The 24,269-nt window shown below is 51.1% G+C and overlaps 3 protein-coding genes and 1 pseudogene across 5 annotated transcripts; all 4 read right to left on the bottom strand.

Moving 5' to 3' along the window:
* Window positions 1-287: 287 nt before the first annotated feature.
* On the bottom strand, window positions 288-5,369 carry LOC129373831 (ceramide synthase-like). Of its 3 annotated transcripts, none has more exons than XM_055051916.1 (6): window positions 4,090-5,369; window positions 3,275-3,358; window positions 1,889-2,114; window positions 1,468-1,563; window positions 1,264-1,373; window positions 288-1,087 (listed from the first exon to the last, which is right to left on the bottom strand). In XM_055051916.1, the coding sequence occupies exons 1-6, from the start codon at window positions 4,527-4,529 to the stop codon at window positions 868-870; spliced, it is 1,176 nt and encodes a 391-aa protein (XP_054907891.1). In that variant the 5' UTR covers window positions 4,530-5,369; the 3' UTR covers window positions 288-867. The 3 variants fall into 3 exon arrangements, 2 of the variants coding, with proteins under 2 accessions (XP_054907891.1, XP_054907892.1); XR_008607405.1 differs by having other exon boundaries at window positions 1,002-1,087; window positions 1,175-1,373; XM_055051917.1 differs by lacking the exon at window positions 3,275-3,358.
* A 115-nt stretch (window positions 5,370-5,484) lies between these two features.
* On the bottom strand, window positions 5,485-11,648 carry nlk1 (nemo-like kinase, type 1). Its single transcript, XM_055051914.1, has 12 exons — window positions 11,335-11,648; window positions 9,583-10,018; window positions 9,355-9,484; window positions 9,220-9,275; window positions 9,038-9,144; window positions 8,836-8,921; window positions 8,543-8,752; window positions 8,276-8,377; window positions 8,075-8,161; window positions 7,808-8,006; window positions 7,645-7,738; window positions 5,485-7,037 (listed from the first exon to the last, which is right to left on the bottom strand). The coding sequence occupies exons 2-12, from the start codon at window positions 9,888-9,890 to the stop codon at window positions 6,989-6,991; spliced, it is 1,428 nt and encodes a 475-aa protein (XP_054907889.1). The 5' UTR covers window positions 9,891-10,018; window positions 11,335-11,648; the 3' UTR covers window positions 5,485-6,988.
* A 168-nt stretch (window positions 11,649-11,816) lies between these two features.
* On the bottom strand, window positions 11,817-18,163 carry LOC129373826 (myc-associated zinc finger protein-like; annotated as a pseudogene).
* A 212-nt stretch (window positions 18,164-18,375) lies between these two features.
* Window positions 18,376-21,253, bottom strand: cdipt (CDP-diacylglycerol--inositol 3-phosphatidyltransferase (phosphatidylinositol synthase)). Its single transcript, XM_055051912.1, has 6 exons — window positions 20,978-21,253; window positions 19,962-20,096; window positions 19,726-19,879; window positions 19,565-19,646; window positions 19,384-19,465; window positions 18,376-19,218 (listed from the first exon to the last, which is right to left on the bottom strand). Exons 1-6 carry the CDS (start codon window positions 21,141-21,143, stop codon window positions 19,085-19,087), a joined length of 753 nt encoding a protein of 250 aa, XP_054907887.1. The 5' UTR covers window positions 21,144-21,253; the 3' UTR covers window positions 18,376-19,084.
* Between the last annotated feature and the right edge of the window lie 3,016 nt (window positions 21,254-24,269).

Raw genomic sequence — 24,269 nt, 5'->3', positions numbered from 1 at the left:
ACCAGAACTGCTAAGCTTCCACTTCAGTCACTCAAATAATCCAATATATTGAACATTAATAAGCCGCTGCTGTTTGTAAACATGGCGGCAGCAGTTTTAGACGGGTAGCATGGACAGATAGCTATCGATCCGTGCTACGGTAGGACAATCTGACGAGGTAGCGCAGATCGTCAGGACTCCTGGCTGCAGAAGGAAGAACCGGATCTTCAGACGACTCGCACAGAATCATGTTGACATTTTTTTCTAATTTCAGAATAAATCCCTGAAACTGAAATGGTTTCATGAATTATTCATTTTTATTTCGTTTAGCAACAAATTAAAGTTTGAAGAAAATATAAAAATGTTTCTCCGCTCTGCAGTTTCAACCAACGTCTTCAGTGATTAAATATTTGATTTGTTTTGGATGTTTATTATCATCAAGTTATTATTACAACATTTTAAATACAAACCCCACAAAAAGCAACATGAAAAAATAAAAAATATGAATTATAGACGAAGAACTGAGGAAATTAGCAGAAAAATCAAAAAGACCCAAAAGAACCAAACAGAGAAAACCTCCCCATCCCTTCATTGTCCCCGTCCCCTCAGTGTGACCATGTCCCCTCAGTGTGTCCATGTCCCCTCATTGTCCCCGTCCCCTCCCTGTCTTCGTCCCCTGAGTGTGTCCATGTCCCCTCAGCGTCCCCTCATTGTCCCCGTCCCCTCCCTGTCTTCGTCCCCTGAGTGTGTCCATGTCCCCTCAGCGTCCCCGTCCCCTCCCTGTCTTCGTCCCCTGAGTGTGTCCATGTCCCCTCAGCGTCCCCTCATTGTCCCCGTCCCCTCCCTGTCTTCGTCCCCTGAGTGTGTCCATGTCCCCTCAGCGTCCCCTCATTGTCCCCGTCCCCTCCCTGTCTTCGTCCCCTGAGTGTGTCCATGTCCCCTCAGCGTCCCCTCATTGTCCCCGTCCCCTCCCTGTCTTCGTCCCCTCAGCGCTCCTCTGCAGATCAGGCTGAACCAGTAGAGCTGCAGGGGCCACAGCAGGGCGGCCCCCACGTTGCACTGCCAGGGAGCCACCAGGGGGACCCGGTACAGTGGGATGGATGCGTACCTGCAGTAGCAGCAGAAAGGGGGCGCTGTGGTCAGCTTGGCCAATAACAGACGATCTGAGGTAAATAGCATCAGTGAAGCCCCTGACCTCTTGACCTCCTGACCGGGACCGTATCAGCTTCACCCGCCAGCAGGCCGAACCGAGGTCAACGAGGTCAGAGAGGTCTGGTGTGTTACCTGCTGTAGGCGTAGTACAGGTAGGGGAACAGCAGAACTCTGCAGCAGAAGAAGATGAGCAGCAGGGCGGCGCCGTTGATCCGATGCAACAGCCAGTCCTGCTTCTGGAACTGATGGACACACCTGGTCAGGTACAAACACCTGGACCCGACCGGACTCTGAGTGGTTCTGTTGGGTCGGACTGGGTCCAGAACATAAGTTTACCTGGATCAGAACTTTCCCCAGACAGACAGACGGCGTGCTGAGCTCAGCCAGGAAGAGAAGGCCCTGGAAGTAATCGCCCCGCCCCCGGCGCCACACCTGGAGGGAGAGAGGTCAGGGGTCAGTGACCTCCGATGGCTCCCTGACCCATCTGGACCAGGCTCTTCTCTCCAGAACCAGAACTTGGTTTCACAGTAAGTTAATAAGGCTGTTAACAGACAGGTGGCGCCACCTGCAGGCTGGAGGCTTCATTACAGGCTCCGACAGAACCTCTCTGGCCTCATATTGGACCGGCCCAAAATAGAAAAAAGAACCACATATGAAGAAGTTGGAGAACTTTAGATGTGATGTCAGACATTCTCCAGTTTCTCTTCAAACTGGTTCCAGTTTCTTCCTGAACTGGGTCCAGCGTTGCCATAGTTACCAGAGAGGCGGGGCAGCAGAAGGCCACCATGAAGACGTGATGCATAACCATCAGAACCTCCCGGCGCAGGAAACCCGACACTACGGCGCGCACCGAGCCGCCGTCAAGCCCCGCCTCCTGGTGACCTTTGACCCGCAGCCTGAACCAGTAGCACAGGAACATGGCCACCAGGTCGTAGCAGAAATACGGCGTGGCGAACAGGATGTAGGCGTCGGCCAGCCAGTGCCTGAGGAGGGGGAGCAGAACGGGTCAAAGGTTAGAACCGGGTCATTCTGGACTCTCAAAAACACCCAAAACCAGCAGCAGGTTCTGCTGACCTGGTCGGTTCTGGTTCTGTTCAGAACTGAATGTTGAAAAATAATCAGTAATTATGAAAACAATCATTTAATCTGAAAATCCCAGATTAAATCTAAGTAATGGAAGATCCTATGGATTTTACCATAATAATAACAACAATAAGTGTAATAAATAATAAAGACACACATGGAAAAGTTTTCTCTTGTGTGTTTGAGTAAAATAGAGAAACATTTTTTCAAGTTGTTTTTTTTGTATTTCTATAATTTAGATTTTTTTACTGATATAAAAACACTGATATGAACAGTTTTTATAGAAAACATCAGCATAGCAATATTATTGGCAGAGATGATAACAATAATAATAACAATAATAATAATAATAATAACAATAACAACAACAACAATTATAATAACAATAATAAAAACAACAACAACAATAATAATAATGACAATAATAATAATAACAACAACAATAATAATAATAATAATAATAATAATAACAATATAATAACAACAATAATAACAATAACAACAACAATAATAATAACAATAATAATAATAACAACAATAATAACAATAACAACAATAATAATAATAATAACAATACTAATAATAACAACAATAATAACAATAACAACAACAATAATAATAATAATAATAATAATAATAACAACAATAATAATAACAACAACAATAATAATAATAATAATAATAATAATAATAATAATGATCCCTCTGCGCTGCTGCAGGTGAGACTCGCTCACTTCCTTTCTGCTCTCGCTGTGATTTGGTAACCAAATGGGAGTCGGACCAGTGCTGAACTTTGACTGGGAAATCAGGAAACCAGTGAGCCGCCGTCCTCCCCGCCGTTTCCCAGCATGCTCAGCGAGGAGGATCAGCCAGCAGCCGAAATAACCTGCAGCTCGGCTCCATAATCCCAAATCGGTAATCAGATTACAGGCTGACAGGAAACCTGCTGCAGCGATTGGTTTGTCCTCCTGAGATGACATCATCAGATGATGTCATCTCAGGAGGACAAACCAATCTTTTTACAGTGACACTGGAGGAAAACTAAGCAGGACGTCCTCACCTGTCCTCCATGACGTCCCTGCAGGACGAGACGATGGTCCATCCGGCCGAGGACGCCATGACGGCCTGGAGAGACGACACCAGACTGGAGGACAGGGAGGACTGGTTAGACTGGTTAGACTGGTTAGAACCAGAACCAGAACCAGACCAGAACCAGAACCAGAACCAGACCAGAACCAGAACCAGAACCAGAACCAGACCAGAATCAGAACCAGACCAGAACCAGAACCAGACCAGAACCAGAACCAGAACCAGTGAACGAAGGATCAAATAAAAACCAGATCAATCAGAATCCGGACCGGAACTGGAAGGTGTGTGCTCTCACGGGTCGGTTCTGGAGCCCAGGTGGGAGTTTTGGTTCTGGTTCTGATCTGGTTCCGGTCCAGGGAGCAGACTAGTGATGGTTTGGATCAGAGGAAACATCTGAATAAATAAACAGAGAGAAACGTATGGAGGTCATGCAAAGGCCTCAGTTTGCATAGCAGGGATGTGTGTGTGTGTGTTTATGTGTGTGTGTAGGTGTGTGTTTATGTGTGTGTGTAGGTGTGTGTGTGTGTATGTTTATGTGTGTGTAGGTGTGTGTTTATGTGTGTGTGTGTGTTTAGGTGTGTGTGTGTGTGTGTGTGTAGGTGTGTGTCTGTGTGTATGTTTATGTGTGTGTGTAGGTGTGTGTTTATGTGTGTGTGTAGGTGTGTGTTTATGTGTGTGTGTGTATGTTTATGTGTGTGTGTTTATGTGTGTGTGTGTATCTGTGTGTGTGTGTAGGTGTGTGTGTGTGTGTTTGTGTGTGTAGGTGTGTGTGTGTGTGTGTGTCACCGTGCGGAGATCACCACTGCGTCCGCCTCACTCCGTCCCATGAGCCGCTCCAGGATTTGCTTTGATCCCAGGAAGATTCCCGGGAAGAAAACAGAACCGGCAGCCAGCAGGCCCAGCATGCCTACCGGACCGAACCGGGGCGAGAGAGAGAATCCGACAGTGTGTGTCAGCAGCTCAGAGAGGATCAGAGGGGCGGAGCTTCCTGCAGCCACCTGGGGAAGAGGGGAAGTGATGGGGGAGGAGCTAATCCCCAGTTCTGGACCGGTTCTGGTCTGGATCAAGAGCAGGTCTGTCTTCAGAGCTTCTCTATTTCTGTCCCTCATCTTCAGCCCAGACCCAGAACCAGACCCAGACCCAGAACCAGACCCAGGATGGTGAAGCTCCGCCCCCTGAATGTCAGCCAGCCAATCAGAGCTCAGTTTGTACTCGAGAAACTGCATCAGTTTAATCTCTGGTTGGGACAGATGTTCCTGAATTTTAATCTGGATCCGGTGAGAATCCAGATTTCATGCAGAGCTTTAAAGGGATCAGTTACTTTTATTAAAATCCTGAGCAGATTTATTATCTCGGTCACGGTTGTGTTGTCATGGCGACAGCAGTCAGTTACATTAAATCAGGAAATTATTTATTGAACCACTTTAAAAACGGCCTTTAATGACGTTTTAAACAAACTTCTCAGTAAGAAGACATTTCTGTTGTCCAAAATATTGGATGTAACATTCGGATCTTTAATGTGTTTTTATTTATGAGCAGCAAATCAACATGATGAGGAGAAATAAATGTGTTAAAGCTTCAGTTATGTATGTTTCACTCGAGGAGTTCATGAAATAATTTTTTTTTCAACAGGAGCTTCACTGAACATTCTGGAGTTCTTTTATCATGACGTGCTGCTCGGCAGATAAACGACAGAAACGTCCCGGCAGGAAGAACAAACTGGTTTTAACTGCTTGTCAGAGTGAGACCTCTTGTTTCTACACCAGCTCTGTTTTAAAGGGACGGTCTCATGGAAAACCAGCTGAAAGCTTCCATCATGTTACTCCTCATCAAACCCTGGGCCGGGCTGAAACTGGAACCGGAACCAGACCGGAACCGGAGTGTTGAGAAATCATTTAATCTCCATGGCAACAAGATTTAGATTCACATCCACCCTTGGAGAAACTTTCTGGAGGATCAGACGCATGGATTCTGCTTAACAATCCAGTCAAGGCTGAGCTTCTAACTGGGTCACTTTTTCCTTCCACTCAACTTTCTATGAATACTGTCAGCTTTCAGCTGAGACCTGCTGCGTCTCCATAAAGGTTTCAGGCGACCTCTGAGGAAACATTTACTACACTGACCGGACCGGCCCGGACCGGACCGGACCCGGGTGAACAGACGACACGGCAGAACCAACAGAACCGTCCGGTCCAGTGTCCATTTCTTTATTCACCATCACTAATTTGACTCTATATTCAAGTATCTGTCAGAACAGAACCAGAACCAAACAGAACTTTGAGCTAAAACAGACAGAAACATCAGATCCATATTCAGAATAATAAACATCGAGTTCTAAAGATTCTAGAACGGAAAACGGGTTCTAGAGGTTCTGACCAACGCAGAGGAACCGGATTACAACCAGAACCTCCGGCTCTGTTCTGGGTCTAAACGGGCCCAACTGGGTCCACCAGAACCGGTTCGGTACGTAATCCCAGGTCACAGATTTTTCCTCCAGAATCTGGAGACAGCAAGGAAGAACCAGAACCAGAACCAAAGGAATCACACAAAACTCCTGCTGGGAGAGGCTGAATGAAGCGGTACCGGTTCCGTTGGGCCGGTTCTGTTGGACCTCACAGGTAATAAACACACATGCACATTTACAGGAGGTTCTGGTGCCGCTGCAGCCGGGTCCTCGGGTCAGAAGGAACTGGGTCAGCAGCAGGTGGTACGGACACTCTGGACTCGACCAGGTTTGGTGGTTCTGACCCGGACCGTCTCCAAAGTCATTCTGCTGGAAACCAGAATCGGTCCCGGTCCAAACAGCAATCCAGTTTTCCGGTTTGGTCATCTGAGCGGCCCGGTTCTGATGACCTGTCAGAACCACAGCCAGTCTAAATGAAATCCGGTCCGGCCCGGATCTCTGGTTCCGTCTGGGGAACCAGAGATTTTCTCATGATTTCTTCCATTTTGGTTCTTTTGGGTCGTGATTTTATTTTGAAACGGAATCGGAACCGAACCGGAACCAGAAGGTCCGAACGACCCAGCTGTGGACGGGAGGTGCTATTGGGTCACTGGAGGGACCGGCATCGGGTCAAGTTCTGACCCGGTCCACACGGGTGCCGGAGTGCTGCCTTTCGGATCAGAACCACAACCAAGCCACCAGCATTTTCTCTGATAGGTCCTGCTCCCAGAACCGGGTCAGAACCGGGAGGTAAAACTGGAGGGTCGTTATCAAACTATCCAGAGTTTTTGTCCCGGTCCAAAAGTTCTGCAGAACTCTGAGGTAACTGGGTCCAGTCGGTACTGGTCCGAGGTTAACTTGGGTTAGATGAAAGGTTCTGGTCTCTGAGGGAATCCAGTCGTTTGTTTTCTTGATGATCCGGGTCACAATCGGACCAGAACCGGACCAGAACTGGCGCGGTTAGACCTGCTACATCTGGTGAGGTTGCACAACCGTCGCCATGAAACGCCGGGGAAGGACAACACAGTGAGAGATGAGGCGGGCGGGTTCTGACCCGGTTCTGACCCGTCCCAGCGCTCCAGCAGCAGCTTGGCTCCGGCGCCAGGGGAGAGTCCAGGTGGATCCGGCAGAACCAGAACAAATCAGCATGAGGTCGGTCCGTTTGGGTCGGAGAGAGGGAGAGAGAGGGAGAGAGAGAGAGCACTAACTCGCCCGCCGGCTGATGATGATGATCCAGAGCCTTCATCTCTCCTCCTTCCTGGAGACCTTGGAGGAATGCCACGCCGTGGACCTGAGGACCCATGACATCACATCACCCAACAGGAAATAGACTGATGATGTCACATGACGTCATCAGTCATGTGACATCACATGACTGATGACGTCAGTCATGTGATGTCACACATCACATGACTGATGTGATGTGTGCCGCGGGCAGGGCGGCGGCGCCCTGCCCGCGGCGGGCGGGCGGCGGCGCCCTGCCCGCGGCGGGCGGCGGCGCCCTGCCCGCCGCGGGCGGCGGCGCCCTGCCCGCGGCGGGCGGCGGCGCCCTGCCCGCGGCGGCGCCCTGCCCGCGGCGGGCGGCAGTGCCCTGCCCGCGGCGGGCGGCGGCGCCCTGCCCGGTTTTCTGGCCCCCCTGTGGATAAAACCAACTGGGAAGACGGTTTAAACCTTTGGACACGTTTAGTTTTCAAGCTGTCAAGCTTCATCTTTACAGTGAAACACTTTCACTCTGTCACTGCTTTTATTCTTCATCCATTCATCTGCTTCCTGCTCCCCCCTGCAATGGCACTGCGCCCCCTAGAGGCCGCGCTTTGGGACCCGCTGACCGGCAGGGGATCGGTACGGCCGTCCCGAAGAGTGTGACGTCACCAAGTGGTTTCCATGAAGACCCTCACCTGATGAAGGTCTTGAAGGCGGCGCTCTGGGGGTTGATGCAGAGCGGGACCCGTTTGCCCTGCTGGTGCTCCGTGATGAAGCGATGGATCAGTTCTGGAAGGACACACGGCGGCGTCAGGCCCGGTTCGGGACGTTCCCGGACCGGGCCCGGTTCCGACCCACCTTTGCCCTGCCACACGGACAGCAGGCTGTTCTCGTAGCTGTGGCTGAAGGGGCGCTCGGCCGCCGGCTCGAAGTCGCGCGTGTAGACGCGGCCGCCGGCCACCGAGTAGCAGCAGCGGCACATGCAGGTGTGGTAGCGCAGCCGGCCCTCGTCCAGGTACGGGTGGGACAGCGCGTCGCCGCCGGAGATCCGCTTGGCCTGCACACAGAACCCGGCTGAGACCCGGAACCGGACCCGGAACCGCGAGCGGAACCGGAACCACTCACCGGGTCAAACACCAGCATGCGGCACAGCAGGTGAACGGCCTCGTGGGTAGCGCCGTCCGACAGCATGTAGAGCACCGACAGCGACGGCTGCAGAACCAGAACCAGAACCCGTTACTGACCGGAACCGACCTGAACCCGGAGGCCTCTGATCGGCTGCTGCTCAGAACCCCGCCCCCCGGTTCTGGCAGCAGAACCTCCTACCGGCTTGTGGGGTCCCCTCAGGATGTGGGCTCGGGCCCCTTCGCAGGCCGACGCCAGGGCGGACAGCGGCGGCGTTCCCAGCAGGTCCGTGATCAGGTCCAACTGCAGAGAAGAACAATCAGTAGAACCGGTTCTGGTTTCAGGCTGAGAAAAATAAACCAACCCGGAACCACTGGACCCTGAACCTACAGAACTTCTGCTGTCGTTACGTCTAGTTCTTCCAGTACCGGTGGCGGTTCCGGTACCGGTTCAGCCGATCCGGCTCACCTGCTGGATGGGGCTCTGCGCCTGGAACAGGATCCGGCGGCCCAGCAGCTCGGCGAAGATGCAGCCGACCGACCAGACGTCGATGGCCGACCCGTAGTGCCGGCAGCCCATCAGGACCTCCGGGGCCCGGTAGTACTGGGTCACCACCTCCTGGGTCATGTGACGCGACGGGTCGGGCTCTTCCACACGGGCCAGGCCAAAGTCACAGATCTGAGCAGAGACAAGGGCTTAGTGTCCTAGATAAAGCCCGCCTCGTCCGTATTTAAGCCCCGCCCCTCCAGGTGAGCGGCCACCTTCAGCAGGCAGTTGCTGTTGACCAGCAGGTTCCCGGGCTTGATGTCCCGGTGGAGGATCCCAGCCGAGTGGAGATACTTCAGACCTGGAGAGGAGGAGGAGCCGTTAGTCGCACGTCAGAACCGCTCCAAGATTTCCGGATGTGTTCCTTCTGGACAGGTCGCCTGGGTGTTGGTGGAACCGGCCCGGTTCTGGACTGACCTCGGAGGATCTGGTAGAGGAAGACCTTGATGTGGTCGGTGGTCAGCGGCTGCGGCGACACGATGACCTTGTGAAGGTCGCTCTGCATCAGCTCTGTGATGACGTAGCTGCCGGGTCGTTAAGGATCCTAACCGGACCCCATCAGAGAGGACTAAAGCGGGTCAGAACCGCCTGAAGGATACATCTCCTCAAAGCAGTCGATCTGCGGAGGCTGCAGGATGTCCAGAGCTGACAGAACCTGCAGAACCAAACCAGAACCGGAGTCAGAACCTCAGGCAGCGGCGATCTGAGCGCGCTCAGAAGCGGCGGCGCCGTACGTTGTCGTGTTTGAAGAAGCAGAGCATCCGCAGCTCCCTGAAGACCCGCTTACACGACACCAGGTTCTGGAAGACGTTCGGCATCTTCTTCAGCGCCACCTTCCGGCCGTCACGGGGGTCTGTCACCGACCTGGGGTCAAAGGTCAGGGGGGAGCTTTCTGTTACACTACAACCAATCACAGCGTCAGACCCGGTTCAGCCCGGATCGGAACCAGAGCCGATTCTTACCAGACGACCCCGAAGGCTCCGTATCCGATGGGCCGGTCCGGTTCCATTTCGGCCGGGCTCGGTACCTCACTGGCCGGGTTGCTGTAGGGCTGCGGCACCGCCGCCCCGCCGCCTGCGCCGCCGCCCAGCGCCGTCGGGTGGCGTGGGGTTCCGGCTGGGGCGCTGGGCCCAGTCAGGCCCGGCGCGGCGCCGAGGCCGGCCGATGGCCCGCCGCAGGACGAGCCCACGCAGAAGAACTTGTGGCCCAGGTCCGAACCCGGGAACAGGTCGCCGCAGACGGTCTGGCGGCCGGTGCCGTGAAACGCCATCCCTACCCGACCTGACCCGCTTTCAGTCCAGGCAGTGAGAGCGGTACCGATATCGGTACCGGGCTGCTGCTGCTGGTGCCCTCAAGCTCAGAACCGGCGCCGTGGGCTCAACATGGTCCGACCGGGTTCTGGAACAGACAAAAATCGGGAGTCAGATTTGGACCGCATCAGAACCAAGACCTGCAGTCGGTACCAGAACCTTTTCTAGGAGAAACAGTTCAGAACTTAAGCTGTCACTTTAATCTGTCGGTACTGGGTCAGAACCAGAACCTCCAGGGAGTCAAGCTTTAGTTTAATAAAACTTTTAAAAAAAACTTAAATATGTTTTTAGGGGTCCAGAACCGGACCAGGTCATTCATCAGAACCTCTATCTGGTTCTGTAGAGCTCAAAGAAGAGCAGCATCACCCTGCCTGTTGCCGGGCAGATTAGTTCCTCCAGAGAGAACACGTGACCATAACTTATCGCCTTAATAATAGAAGGAAAAATTGAACATTTTAGAGTTTGGATCAAAACTCTCTGGTTTCCTCATAGATAAATAAACTCTGAATGTTTTTTCTAGACTGACTATCTGGACTGTTAAATATGCAACCTCAGTTTTATGTCATTTTCATAATCGTTTATGATCCGTAGGATCATACAAGTTTTCAGTTCTGGTCATTTAATGAATTGCGTTTAGCGTTGATGTTTCAGATCCATCGCTCTGCGCTCGTCTGAGCGGGTCTGGATCATAGAAACACTCAGGAATCAGCGCAGGGTCCGAGTCCAGACCTGAGCAGCCGATCCAAGATTCTAAACAGTCAATCTCCATCTGACCCAATATCAACCAAAATAGCGACCGGACTCGACCAGTACCGGCCCAGGACCGACCTAATAACAGTCCATAACCAAACAGTACCGGCCCTGAACCACTGGATTCTGATCCGGAACAACTACCGGCCCAGAACCGACCCATTAACAGCCCGATAACATCATCACATCCGAATCAAAACCTTTAGATGCTGATTCAGAACCACTAGCGGCCCAGAACGTGTCGAACCTGATGGAGAATCTCTGTAGCGAGACCCAGATCAATCAGACACCAGCTTCAGCTCCGGCTGTCAGCAGGAGGGATTTAGGTCCTGATCCTGTCCAGTAACCAGAGGGTTCAGTCATCTTTGTTCTATCTAAGCTGCTGGTTAACTCGGTTAAACTAGTTGGTTCCGACAAACACAACAAATAAGAAGTCGTTTAACTACCCAGAGTCTGTGTCCATCCGCCAGGAAGCGAATTAATCTGGAAAATGTCATTCCAGGCAGTTTTTCCCTTGAAATGCTGGTTAGCTCCGGAGCTAACCAGCTGTTCGGGGGGGACTAGTTAACCCATCCGCGGCTGTGACCCACATAACCATCCGCGGTGACCTACTTCGTTTTAAGCGGAATAGAACCGTGAATAAAAGCCACAGACCTGGCGGCAGAGAGCGGTTGATGACATAGCAGTTAATCCGACCTTTGGGGGCTAAAAAGCGGCGCGAGAGGCTCCGGTTCTCCCGGAGCTAACTGCAGCTAACCGCTGCTAACTCTCCATCATGGCGGCTCCTACAGAGCCATGGAGGAGACGGAGGTTCTCCCAGGAGGAAGGCTCGTCCAGCTGGGGCGCAGTGCGCAGGGATCCCCTTTCACCCGCCGGAGATCGGAATGTTTCCCAGCTTCAGCTACAACTAGCTGGTTAGCAGCTAGGAGGAAGAGGAGGAGGAGGAAGAGGAGGCGGAGCCGATGGGGGAGGGGCGGCGCTTCATCTGCGCTGTAAACAACAGGGGCGGGAGGGGCACGGGGAGGCCATTACAAGTCTTTTAATAGCAAATGGACCGGGTTCTGGTTCTGTTCACCTCTGTACCGATTCATACCGAACCGCTTCGGTCTGGCAGCATTCTGGAAGTCACATGACGAGAGGTCTGTCTGGGTTCTGTGGGTCAGAACCGGGTCATTTCGTCCCTCTAAACCCTCAGTATTTTCCTTTAACACATGTAAACAAACCTTTATTGTCAAAAAATAATAAAATCTCACAAACAATATTCTCCATGGAAGCGTTTAACTGCCAAAGCCAATAAATTAATTTAATTAAAATGATAATTCAGTGTTTTAATCTCATTTGAGCAAAATCTGAAAGTAAGATTTCCTCTTATTACGGGTTTATTGTGTCAACTAAAAATTGTACATCTCATAATAACTAGATTGATATTTAAATACTGGCCGTTTTAGGTTTTGTTATGAGATTTTTAACTCAGTGACTAGTTTTATATTTTCTCATGATGAGTTTTTGTTTTATAGCCAAATATAAAACTATTTGTATCTAAATCTCATCTCAGTGAGGTTTAGATTAAATACTAATTCTAAAATTCAGGTAAAAAACAAGATTCTTTTTGGTCTCAAAGAGTTTTATCATCTTGTTCCAATATTTTGCTGATCTGAAGCAGAACAGCTGCAGTTAAAGGCTCAACTGGAAGCTCTTAACACTTTCTATTGTGGTTCTGATCCAGCCGCCTGCAGAGGTCCAGTCCAATCACGAACAAACGATGTGGATGCAGCTGGTTCTGTCCGTTAAGCTCGGAGCCGCGGCGCTGCACTGACTGCAGGTTGATCCAGTGATAATAATCAGTTACAATCAATCAATCAATGAACACGACCACAGAAGAAGAGTCAGCACAGAACATAGCAGAAAGTCACTGAAGGTCAAAGATCACCGCGCGTCCTGCTTCTGGAGAATTTACACCAAACCAGAGGTTCTGAGGCCCGGCCCGGCCCGGCAGAACCTCGCTTTTGAACTTCTCCTGCTCCAACAAAGGCAAACTAGGAGTTCTGAGTAGAAGTCCGGTCCATTTTATCAGAACCAAACACTGATAGATGGAGCAGAAATGGGTTAAAACAGCAGAACCAGCAGAGGTTCTGGAGATGGCAGAGGACAATAAAAACACGCTTCCATAGCCAACCGAGGTTCTGCACCTGGACCGGGTTCTGATCCGGGTTCAGTCTGTGAGAGTCTCAGAGGCGGGTCAGAAGCAGAAAGGTTCTACTGGACCAGGCCTGGAAAAACCTGGAAAGGAAAAAACAGGAAGCTGTCATATTGGATCCTGGTGGTGGTTCTGATGGGACAGAACCAATCAATCAATCAATCAATCAATCAATCAAATTGTGTTTGTACAGGACATTTCAGCATCAAGTCCTTCAACCAGCTTTACATCATAAAATCATAAAGTCAAACAACCGAATCGACAATCTAACACGACATGAAGTCGAGAGCCGTAAGAATAAATTGATTATTGATTATTGATTACGTTTCAGTCTGGACTCTGGATCTCAGGGTTTCGGCTGTTTTACAGTTTTTGGACATTTGTTCCAGATCTGTGGTGCATAGAAGCTGAAAGCTTCTCCTCATCTGGTTCTGATGCAGAACCAGAACCAGAACCAGAACCAGAAGCTGATGGTCTGGAAGGTTGCTATGATGACAGCAGATCTTTCATGTGTTGCTCAGTGATTGATAAACTGTTTTAGAGTCTCTGAGCTGCAGGGAGCCGATGAGGGACTGCAGAACCAACCGGGTCCAGATCCTCCTGGTTCTGGTTCTGCTCAGAACTCCAGCAGCTGCTGCAGGATTGACGTGTTGGACAGACAGGAAGGAATCGATGCAGACTGAGACATCAGACCTCCAGACGCTCTGCAGGTGACAGAAGGCCGACTTTGTGAGGGTCAGAGGTCAGGGGTCATCACTGATTTTAGTTGGAATAACTGAAGTTGTGCGTCTATAACTCCAGATTGTTCCTCTTTAGGTCCAATAATGAGAACATTTCTCTCAGCGTCTGTTCAGTGACTGGATGGGGTCAAAGGTCACCTGGTGACATCAAAATGTACTTATGGTGGCTGATATTTTCTGTTATTTCAGTGGGAGCATATAGATATAGAATCAGAGTCCTAGGATTGAACCCTGGGGAACCCCACATGTGACCTTTGACCTCTTTGAGGAGAAGTTTCCAGTAGAAACAAAGAAATCCCAGTTTTTCATTCAAACCAGTTCAGCGTTGAACCGGAGACTCCGACTCTCCAGTCGGTTCAGTGAAATGATGGACCCTGAGGTCCAACAGAACCAGAACCAAAGCTGTGCTTCTGGTTCTGGTTTGTCATTGAGCACTTTGACTAGGCCGTTCTCTGTGCTGTGGTAACCATGAAAAGCAGACTGGAAGGCGTCGAAGCGGCTGGTTCTGTTGGGAAGCTGTTGAACTGTTGAAGCTTCTTTGCTGATGAGTTGGAGAACCAGAACCCAAAAGGTTCCTCCGCGGCGGAACCGGAACTAAACGGTGGAGGTTGAATGATGTGAATAGTTTGTGCTGCGTTGGACTCAGCCTGGAATCAATGTCTCTGAAACCAACACAAGAGAACCAGAAGGTTGACCTGACCCCCAAACCCCGTGACCCCTTTATGACCTCCCCTGACCTCACCTGGCAGCGCCGCTGGCCCCCGCCCTGCTAACTGTGGGCCTGGGGGCCGATGCCGGAGCAGTCGGTGACCAGCAGCCCCACCGGCGGCGGGCTGGCCACGGTGACGGCGGCGCTGGTGGTGCCGACGGGCTCCGCGCCGGTCTGGTCGGGGGCCGGGTCCCCCTGCTGGGCGTGGGTGCCCATGTGACCCTGGAGCTGCGTGGCCGTCTTACACTGGACCCCGCAGAGCTGGCAGAGCAGCACCCCGCCGGCGCCGGTCCCACCGAAGGCCCCCCGCGCCCCGCCGCTCTCCTTCCACTCCTGGCCGTGGTGCTTCTGAGCGTGGACCCGCAGGTAGGTGAGGGTGGTGAAACCTGCAACCAAACCGGACCTTCAGAACTCTGCACAACTTTCAACAAATCCAGAAAAGTGGAGGATCCCGAAGCCAGAACCAGGAAGACAAGGTAAAGGCGGGTCTACTTTCTGCAGCGGACTGATACACGCCTGGTTACCGAGGGATGCATGCATAAGGGTGCGCGTGAAGCTGCATCTTACTGCGGTTGCACAGGTGGCAGGAGTGGTGCTGCGACTGGTTGTGGACCCTCATGTGGTCAGTGATGTACGCCGCCGACAGCAGCTTCCCGCAGATGTGGCACGGCACCTTCTCCTCGTGGCGGATCAGGTGCGCACGGAGGCGGTCCCTCGTGGCGAACGCTGACGTACACGTCTGCAGAAAAAACGTGAGAGGCAGCGTCTGGTACCGATCGTCGGGTTAGTGGGGTTCTAACCCTGGAGGACCCACCGTGCATTTGAAGGGCCTCTCGGTGGAGTGCACCTGTCGGACGTGGCTGTTGAGGTGATCCGGTCTGTGACAGACAGACAGACAGGGAAGTGATTGACGGCAGGATGGTTGCGGGTTGGGTTCCGGAGAGGCGGTCCTACCTGGAGAAGGCCTTGGAGCAGTGCGGACAGACGTAGGGCTTCTCCACCCGCCCTGGTGCGACCGGACGTGGTAACTCATGCGGTCCTTCCTCTTGAAGCGCTGCTGGCAGACGGGGCAGGAGTACGGCTTCTCGTCCGAGTGGGACAGCCGGTGCGGTTCAGGTGGTACACGTCCCGGAAGGCCTTCCCGCACGCCTCACAGGCGTGGTTCTTCCTCACCTGGTTGGGGTTCGGAACCGGGCTGGGACCGGGAGTCTGTGCGGACGGAACATGAAGAAGTTCACAACCTCCATTCAGAACTTTGAAACCAGCTGACCCACCTGCTCCACGGAGCCCACCACAACGATGGCCGCCTGGATGGGCTGCGGGGGCGTGGCCATGGTGACGGTTGCCGGGGCGATGGAGAGCGGCTGGGCGTCCGGGGCGGCGAGCGAGGCGAGGGCGTCCGGGGCGAGGGCGTCCGGGGCGAGGGCGTCGGGGCGAGGGCGTCCGGGGCGCCGGCCGGGGGCGGCAGCGTGAGCTGAAGCAGGGACAGAGGGATGGTCTTCTTGGCGCCGTCCTCCTTGTCCCGCGCCGCGCGGTCCTTCATCTTGACGCCCGTGTGGACGGACTGGTGGCGCCGCAGGTTGTAGCTGTTCTTGAACTCCTTGTTGCAGGTGGAGCAGATGTGGGCCGGCCGGGTCGGCTTTGGCAACGGCTTGACTGACGGGCGGTACGGTTAGACAGACACGGGTCAGGTTCTGAACTCCAGAACCAGACCCGTCGGAAGGTCCGGTCCAGATTCTGTTTCCGCTCACCTGGCAGCGGCTCCTCGCTCAGGGCGGCCGTGTCAACGGTGGACGGGGGCGTCACGATGCGTTCTGCCGGGGGACTCTGGGCCGACCCGGTCAGGTCCGGCAGCAGCTCGGCCTGAAGCGGCGCATCGGGTTGGGTCTGGCTCGGCGGCGGCGTCTATAAGAACATCTGGATTAATCTGCAGCTGTTTCCCAGAATCCTCTGCATCAGGTTAACCAATCAGGTCGCTCCAGAGGGAACATGATCTACTCAGATGGAGTCAGGCTCTTATTTTGAAGGACAGTCTGAACGTTATCCTTTTTAATCAGTTACTCCCGCCTCGGCAGCAGCAGAACCTCCTGCTGGCTTTCCATGGTTCTGGTCCTGCTGCAAGTTGAACAGAACCTCCAGGTCCATTTTGTCCAGAATCAATCAGAGCTGAGAGACAATGGTGTGTCTTCCTCCTCTCTGATTGGACAGAAACCAGGAAGTCCTCCAGCAGTCTAAAGACTTGCGATTGGATGGACAAACTGGACAAACCCAGAAGGTTCTGGAAGTTCTACCCAGTCAGAACCATCACCACTCTGAGCTGAATGTTCTGGGGAAAATCCTCAAAGTGAAACTGGGATTCTGTAAAAACGGACCAGAACTGGGTTGGAGAAAGTCCAGTTTCCTGTTAGACTCTGAATGATGGTTCTGGTGGTTCTGATGGACTGCATAGCTGAGCTATGGCGGTCCAAACAGGACTGGGTTCAACAGGACCGGGTTCTGCTTCTGATTAGAAGCAGAACCTGGTGAACCTCTGAACCTCACCTGTAGTTCCCCTTGACCCTTCTATGACCTCTGACCCCCTGCACCCGGATCAACACCTACCTGGAAGAGGAAGTTGCTCCAGGAAGTGTCCATGCTGAGGGCCCGCAGAGAGGGGAGGGAGGAGGAGGAGGGCCCGGAACGCTGGGACAAATGTTCCGGTACCGATGATGGGGCCTGGTGGCTCCTGCTCACTGACAGCTCAGAGAGTCCAGCAGGGCTCGGTTCTGCGGTTCGCTAAGGCCCACTGATGGTTGGTGCATTTTAATACAAACAGCTGCAGCCTGGAGGCACCGGGCGGTTGGACCGGCTCGGTTCGGTTCTGCAGGCCTTTTCGGGTTCGTTTTATTCGGATCTCCAGGAAGGCCTCCGCTGCAGGAGCCAAGCCTCGGAGTTTCCTGCAGCGCCTGCCCCGTCCAGCGGCGCCCCGGCGCGGCTCGGTCCGTGGCTCCGCCTCGGCGCCTGTTTCTGTTTTTTTCCCGCTCCCTCCTCCCTCCGCTTTGATCTCCTCTTCTCCCCCCTGTCGGCGCTTTAAAGGAAAGGGTTGGGCTCGTGCTCCCTCCGCGCGGACTCCGTCTCGTGCGGCGGGTCTCCTCCGACTGAAAGCCTCAGCCGCTGATCCGTCCTCAGCGCCGAACAGAACCTGTCCGCAGCGGTCGGTCCGGACGGGCTGGCCGAACTCCGGGCTGCAATGGAGTCCGGTTCGAGGCTTTATCCCTCGAGTATCTTAAAGGTAACGATTCGCGCAGGTGCAACAGCTGGACGGAGCGTGACGTGAGCGCCCGCCGCGCGGCTCGCCGAACTCCATACTGGAAAAACCCAACTGTAGGTTCTGGTTCTGTTTGGGCCAGAGAGCGTTCAGCAGGTCCGTCCGGAACCAGCCGGATTCTTTCACTGAGCAGCTTTTTGATCAACGTTTCAGTATTTTCAGGAAAACTACAAATGAAAAAAAACAAAACAAGAAATAGAAATCACTTCCTGTTTTCCTCCGAGCGCGAGACAAATAGAGCCGGTTCCGGTGACCCATGATCCTTCGCGGGCGGTTCGGAGGGTCCAGAGGCGGATGACCGGACCGGACCGGACCGGACCGGACCACTGGAGCCCTGGTCTCCGTGGCAACGCTCTGGCAGCATCCGGTTGCTAGGCAACGCAGCATCCAGCGGTCTGTTTTGGACCGGTTCTGTTGGGAGGCGCTGATGCTTATTGTCAGCCTGGATCAGAACCACCTGGGCCTCCTTCAGAACCGCTGTGCTGAACCGAGGCAGGACGGGTTCTGGTTCTGATCCAGTAGAATCTCGGGGGAACCGGGTCGAGAGTTCTGCCGGTTCTGGTGCGGCGGAGCGGATCCACTTCCAGGTCCATTTCATGTTGAGATTCTAAATATTTTCATTCAGAGGAAAATAATGTTGGGACGGTTCTGGTTCTGGTCGTTTTCATTTTGTGTTCCACTAAAACCAGAACAAGGAATCATACAAACAAAGTTCTGAATAATGAACAGAACCGGGTCAGAACCAGCTGCAGCAAAACTTTATTCTCATTTCACATCAAATAATAAAAAACTAAAGAAGCAAATTCCCAGAATTCCTATGAAAACACAAAGTGCATCAAAGACATCATGACCCGGTCCAATAGAACTCAGAACCACCTCCAGAACCTCCAGAACCTCTTTCTGGAGAAACGGTGAGTTTCCAGATTTTATTGGAACTTCTCAACAACAACAACAACAACAATAATAATAATAATAATAATAATAATAATAATAATAATAATAATAATAATAATAAATTACATCATTATAAAAGCTCCAGAACCGGGCCGGGTTCTGGACACCAAATACTGAACATTTCATGACAACATCAAAGGAATCGGAGTGACCAGAACCAGAACGGGGCCCGGTTTGACCCGGATGAGTTCATGAAGTTCTGTCGGGTTCTGTTGGTTCTGCTGAGGTTCTGCGGGCCCAGAACCGTCAGAACAAATGTTGCCCGGGTCGACAGGTTCACCAGAACCAGAGATATGCTGGACCCGGGGCCACATGATCAGAACCGGACCGGAACTGGATCAGAACCGGACCAGTCCAGGGATTATGGGATGGTTTGTCTCTAATGTGTTATATGTGGTTGCTAAGCAACACAGAAAGCTGGAATATTTGTGATTTTGTGAAATTTGGTCATAAATGAGGCATTTCAATCGGGCCGGACCAGAACCGGTACCAGAACCTCAGAGCCTCTTGGCGCGCTCGGCGGCGTCCAGGGCGGCCATGTTCTGGGAGGCGGTGACCAGGTGGAGGACGCTGACGGCCGCCTTCAGGATCGCCACGGCGCCACACAGCGCCAGGAGGGGGCGGAGCCAACCTGCAGAGAGGGGGGGCAGCAGGATTAAAGCGGGTCGGTCCGGTTCTGAGTCTCACCCAGAAAGGTTGTGGAGGGATTACAGAACCAGATCAATAACCAGATCAATAATCCGTTGCAGGACACACGGGGACACTCGGAGGTGGCGGTGTCATGCTGCGGGCCTACCTGCCGGGTTCTGGATGTGATGCAGGATGTAGAGCAGGCAGAAGAAGAGTTCGTTCCCAGCGCACATCACGAACAGAACCGGCTGAAACAGAAGCAGAACCTGCTGAAACCGACTGTAACCATGACTCACGAGAGCCGCAGCGGCCCGGCCCGGCCCGGCCCGGCCCGGCCCGGTTCTGACCTTGGAGGTATAGTAGAGCCGGAGGATCGGGTTCCCAGAGAGGTCGATGGTTTTGTGGCTTCCTGAGCCTTTCACCGTGGAGCTGAGGAGGAAGGAGACCGCAGTCAGCAAAACCAGAACCGGGCCGGTTCCGGTCCGGTCCGGTCCAGCAGCAGACTGACCTGTGCAGGTGCAGCCAGTGGCTGGCGATGTCCAGGATCATGCTGAGCTGGAACAGGAAGGCGTAGGCGGGGTAGAGCAGCGCCAGGTTGACCAGCAGACACATGGTGGCGCAGCGATCCGTCAGCATGTCCATCATGGCGCCAAACTTGGTGGCTGGAAGCAAACCACCCAGAGGTCAGAGGTCACCAAGGGAAGACGGGCGGGAACGCGGGGGGCTCTCGGAGGCGGCGCGTACCCTGGTCCAGCGCCCGCGCGGCGTGGCCGTCGAAGGCGTCCAGCAGCGCGCTCAGCAGGTAGCAGAAGACGGCCGGCCACGGACTGCTGGGCATCAGGTAGAAGGACAGCAGCGCCAGAACCACACGGGCGTAACCTGCACACAGAACCAGAACCTCTCTGACCCACTGCTGGACTGGTTCTGATCAAAGTCTGAAGCCTTAACTTGGTTCATTCACAGCTGTAATAACTGCAAGCCACACTTTTCAGTTTTTCATGAACAAAAAGAAATGCTCAGATCTATAATTCATGTTTCTTCCTGCAGAAGAAACATCCGGGGGAACATTGTTTTCTTTTGCCTTTCTATCCTAAAGAAACAGATATTACATTTTAGACATTTCACAAAGAGATGGAAAAACCTCACATAACGTCTTATTAAAGCAGAGAGTACAGCGGCCGCCGTAAGAAAGGCTTACAGTGCTTCGTTATAATCAGTAGATTATTGCGAGGGAACGCAAAAGGGAAACCTTCCCTTGTCCCCTGCAGGCCTCCGTAGCCTTCTCTTCGGTTCTGATCCGTTCTGGGAGAATAAAGATGGTTCGAATGGAGAACATGTCAATCAGTTGGACCGGTTTGATCAGAACCAGCATGTATTTGGGTCAGGTGGTTCAGAACCACCTGACACCGGAAGGGAGCGTATTACGCAGACTGTTATTGATCTGAATCAGCAGATCAATAACAACTTATTAAAACTCAGATTTCGTCACAGTTTATAGCCACTTCCGGGACTTCATATTTAAAATATATAAGATCTCCAAATGTTATTTCAGCCAATTAAAAAGAGAATAAAAGTAAATCCGATTATTTTTAGAGACTCGTTGGGGTCTTTAAGTGTCGACTCCGGACCTTATAATAGCAACAGAAGCGGGTCAGAACCACAGAGTCTATAAATTTGTCATTTTTTCAATTGAGTCTGGTCTGAGCGGTGGCGCCATGATGGCTAATGCTAAGCTAAATGGTTGGAGGAAAAAGACTCACCGATTAAATTCGGAACAAAAAGGAAAATATTTTCCTGGCTCATCGTGAAGTTCGGTCCCGGATCTTGAGCCGAACCTGCCTTGTGTCTGGGTCGGTTCCGCGGTGAGACCTCTGCTGCTGACAGTTCGGTTCGGCTAGAGGACGGAAGCTGGTACATCCGGTGCATGCTTTCAGAATAAAGGTCGCTCCGTGGGCGAGCAAGTAAAGATTTTTGAGAAATATGACTTTCATGATGCGAGTTTTAATGCGAACTTTAACTTTCGTGCAGGTCGAGATATTAGACGGATCCTGATGGTTTTGGGTCACTTCAGGTTAGATTTAGACTAATAATAATTTAATCAATAATTACCGTATTTTCTGGACTATAAGTCGCACCTCCTTCCAAACTATGAAAAAAGTGAGAATTATAGTCCAGAAAGTACGGTAATTGAATCAGTTGAACATGTTTTATATTAGATAACATTATTAAGAGTGAATGAACCATATATTCATCTGAAAATGTTTTAGTTCATTATAACTGAAAACTAATCAGAAAATATTGAGTGTAAAAGATGTTTTGGTACTGAATCTGCTCATGTCTGTTCTATCAAAGTATGAAGATATTATATCAAAAGTCTGTTCATTTTTGTAATCAAATCTGCTGTTTGATGCTCTGGGTCAGAGGTCAGAGGGCACAGCAAAGCTCTGTGGGTTCAGGAACCAGTTTGAAACGAAAACCCCGGATAGCTGATAAAGTTTGGTTTCATTTTCTAGAGTAAAATGTTTCTATCATGAACACGTCTCTTGTTGGCATCCTGGATCACAGAGAACAGATTCATCTGTTTGCAGCTGTTGGTGTGGAAACGCAGCGTCAGAAACACCTGGACATAAAAGTCCTGGAGCTCAAACGGCCAATCAGAGACCGGTCCAAACTGGTCTTTGTATCTTTCTAAGGTGATTCATTTCTTCTTTGTGGCTTTGGCTTCTGATGATTATAATGAGCTGTTGATGTGATTTTATGCATTTGACTGTTTGATTAAAGTCCATCTGACAGACACAGAACTGATAGTGGTGACAAACTAGTGAGTAAAAAGAAATACTTGATACATGTGAAGTAGTGATATTTATAAAATACATTAAAATGAATTAAGTGCACATTTAAGTGAGATTTGTCAACACTTTCACTGAAAGAGTCACAATGTCAGTTCAAAACTGACAGTTGACAAAATGCCAAACTACCTGAATTTCTATGATGTTATTCTGAAGGCGGCCATATTGCAGCTCATCAGGTCCATGAAACTGTTCAGTTCACTAAGATGAAACATTTATTCACAAAACGTCAAAGATTTGTGAACTGTCAGTTATGTTGTTGACACAATGTGGTTGTGATGAACAACTGAGGAATAAGACAGAAGAAAAACTAAATAACAGAAGCTAAGTAGAGCTGCTTAGCGCTGCTAGCCAAGGAAGAGGAAGGAGGAGGTCCTGGAGTCCTCTGGGGTCATCAGGGGTCATCAGGAGTCATCAGGGTCATCAGGAGTCATCAGGGGTCATCAGGGGTCATCAGGGGTCATCAGGGGTCATCAGGCCTTGTCAGGTGTCCTCTGGGCTCCTCAGGGGTCATCAGGGGTCATCAGGGGTCATCTGGGGTCATCAGGGGTCATCAGGAGTCATCAGGGGTCCTCAGGGGTCATCAGGAGTCATCAGGGGTCATCAGGGGTCATCAGGAGTCATCAGGGGTCATCTGGGGTCATCAGGAGTCATCTGGGGTCATCAGGGGTCATCTGGGGTCATCAGGAGTCATCTGGGGTCATCAGGAGTCATCTGGGGTCATCAGGGGTCATCTGGGGTCATCAGGAGTCATCTGGGGTCATCTGGGGTCATCAGGGTCATCAGGAGTCATCAGGGGTCATCTGGGGTCATCAGGAGTCATCAGGGGTCATCTGGGGTCATCAGGAGTCATCTGGGGTCATCAGGAGTCATCTGGGGTCATCAGGGGTCATCAGGAGTCATCAGGGGTCATCAGGGGTCCTCTGGGGTCATCAGGGGTCATCAGGAGTCATCAGGGGTCATCAGGGGTCATCAGGAGTCATCAGGGTCATCAGGAGTCATCGGGGGTCATCAGGGGTCCTCTGGGGTCATCAGGGTCATCAGGAGTCATCAGGGGTCATCAGGAGTCATCGGGGGTCATCAGGGGTCCTCTGGGGTCATCAGGGTCCTGATGCCCCAATAATGCCTGAGCAGGGAGCTTCCTAAATGTATCTGTAGAAGAAAATGAGCATCACTTCTAAAACTCTGAGCTTTAGCGTCTACTAACTGCTGGAGATTCATTCGTCTTGTTTAATAACATCTGAAATATCAAGTTGAGAGATTAACTGATCACAAAGTTTATTACTTTCATCAATTTCTTTAAGATTTGTAGGGGCATCAAAGAACTTTGCAGCGACTCTCTTTATGCGGAGCTGGATGTTAATCTGCTGATTGGATTATTGCAGATATTTTCATTCATTTAGTTTGTTTGGTATTTGAGTTTTGGCGACGCTTTTCTGATCTGCAGAAGTTTGCAGGATCTGCTCACTTTCTTCCAGCCGTCTAATGAAACCACTCTGCTCTCATTTTCTACATTTCATCTAAACTGCTCTGTAAATCTAAACATTTTCTCTAATGATCTGACATCTGATGCACTGATTTCAGGGAAAGAGTCGTTAAGTTTGAAATCTTCAGTGTGTTCCTATTATATCTTTATTACATTTTCTTAAATATTTTCAAACTTCAGAAGTCCCCAGTTTAACCTGAAAACATTCTCTGTATTAACTTCGATCAAAGAAATAAGGTGTGGATGATTTTAATCCTGCTTTAAGAGAGTTGTTCTCTGCACTGTTTGATGAAAGTTTAGCAGAGAAAATATTAGTTACATATTTCTGACAAACGGTCAGAAACCAGCCAGAAGTCGATGTGATTGTGATGATTGTTTTTATGCCATGTGAAGATTCTTTTTCTCATGTTGACCAAACTGTACCATAAAGGTGTTTAAATAGCCATTAACATCACTAGCATTATGATTATTGGCCATCTGTCAGGCATGATATCAAGAGTAATATTGAAGTCCCCCCATGAAAATATTAGCATCAGGATTCAGCCAGTGCATTAGACGCTTCTCAATATGGGAAAAAAAAACAAACTATTTTTATTTGTGATTCAGTTTTTAATCTTGAAAGGTTAAAGTTATTCTGAAGAATAGAAACGGCTCCTGAACCATCATGAACTCAGACTCCCAGGAAGGAGAAAGACTTTCTTGGAAGACAGTCAGTGT

The sequence above is a fragment of the Poeciliopsis prolifica genome, unplaced genomic scaffold, assembly GCF_027474105.1.
Source record: "Poeciliopsis prolifica strain line A6 unplaced genomic scaffold, Auburn_PproV2 SCAFFOLD034, whole genome shotgun sequence".
NCBI lineage: Eukaryota > Metazoa > Chordata > Actinopteri > Cyprinodontiformes > Poeciliidae > Poeciliopsis > Poeciliopsis prolifica.
The sequence above is the reverse complement of the archived record's forward strand: the minus strand, read 5'-3'. Positions and strand labels throughout refer to the sequence as shown.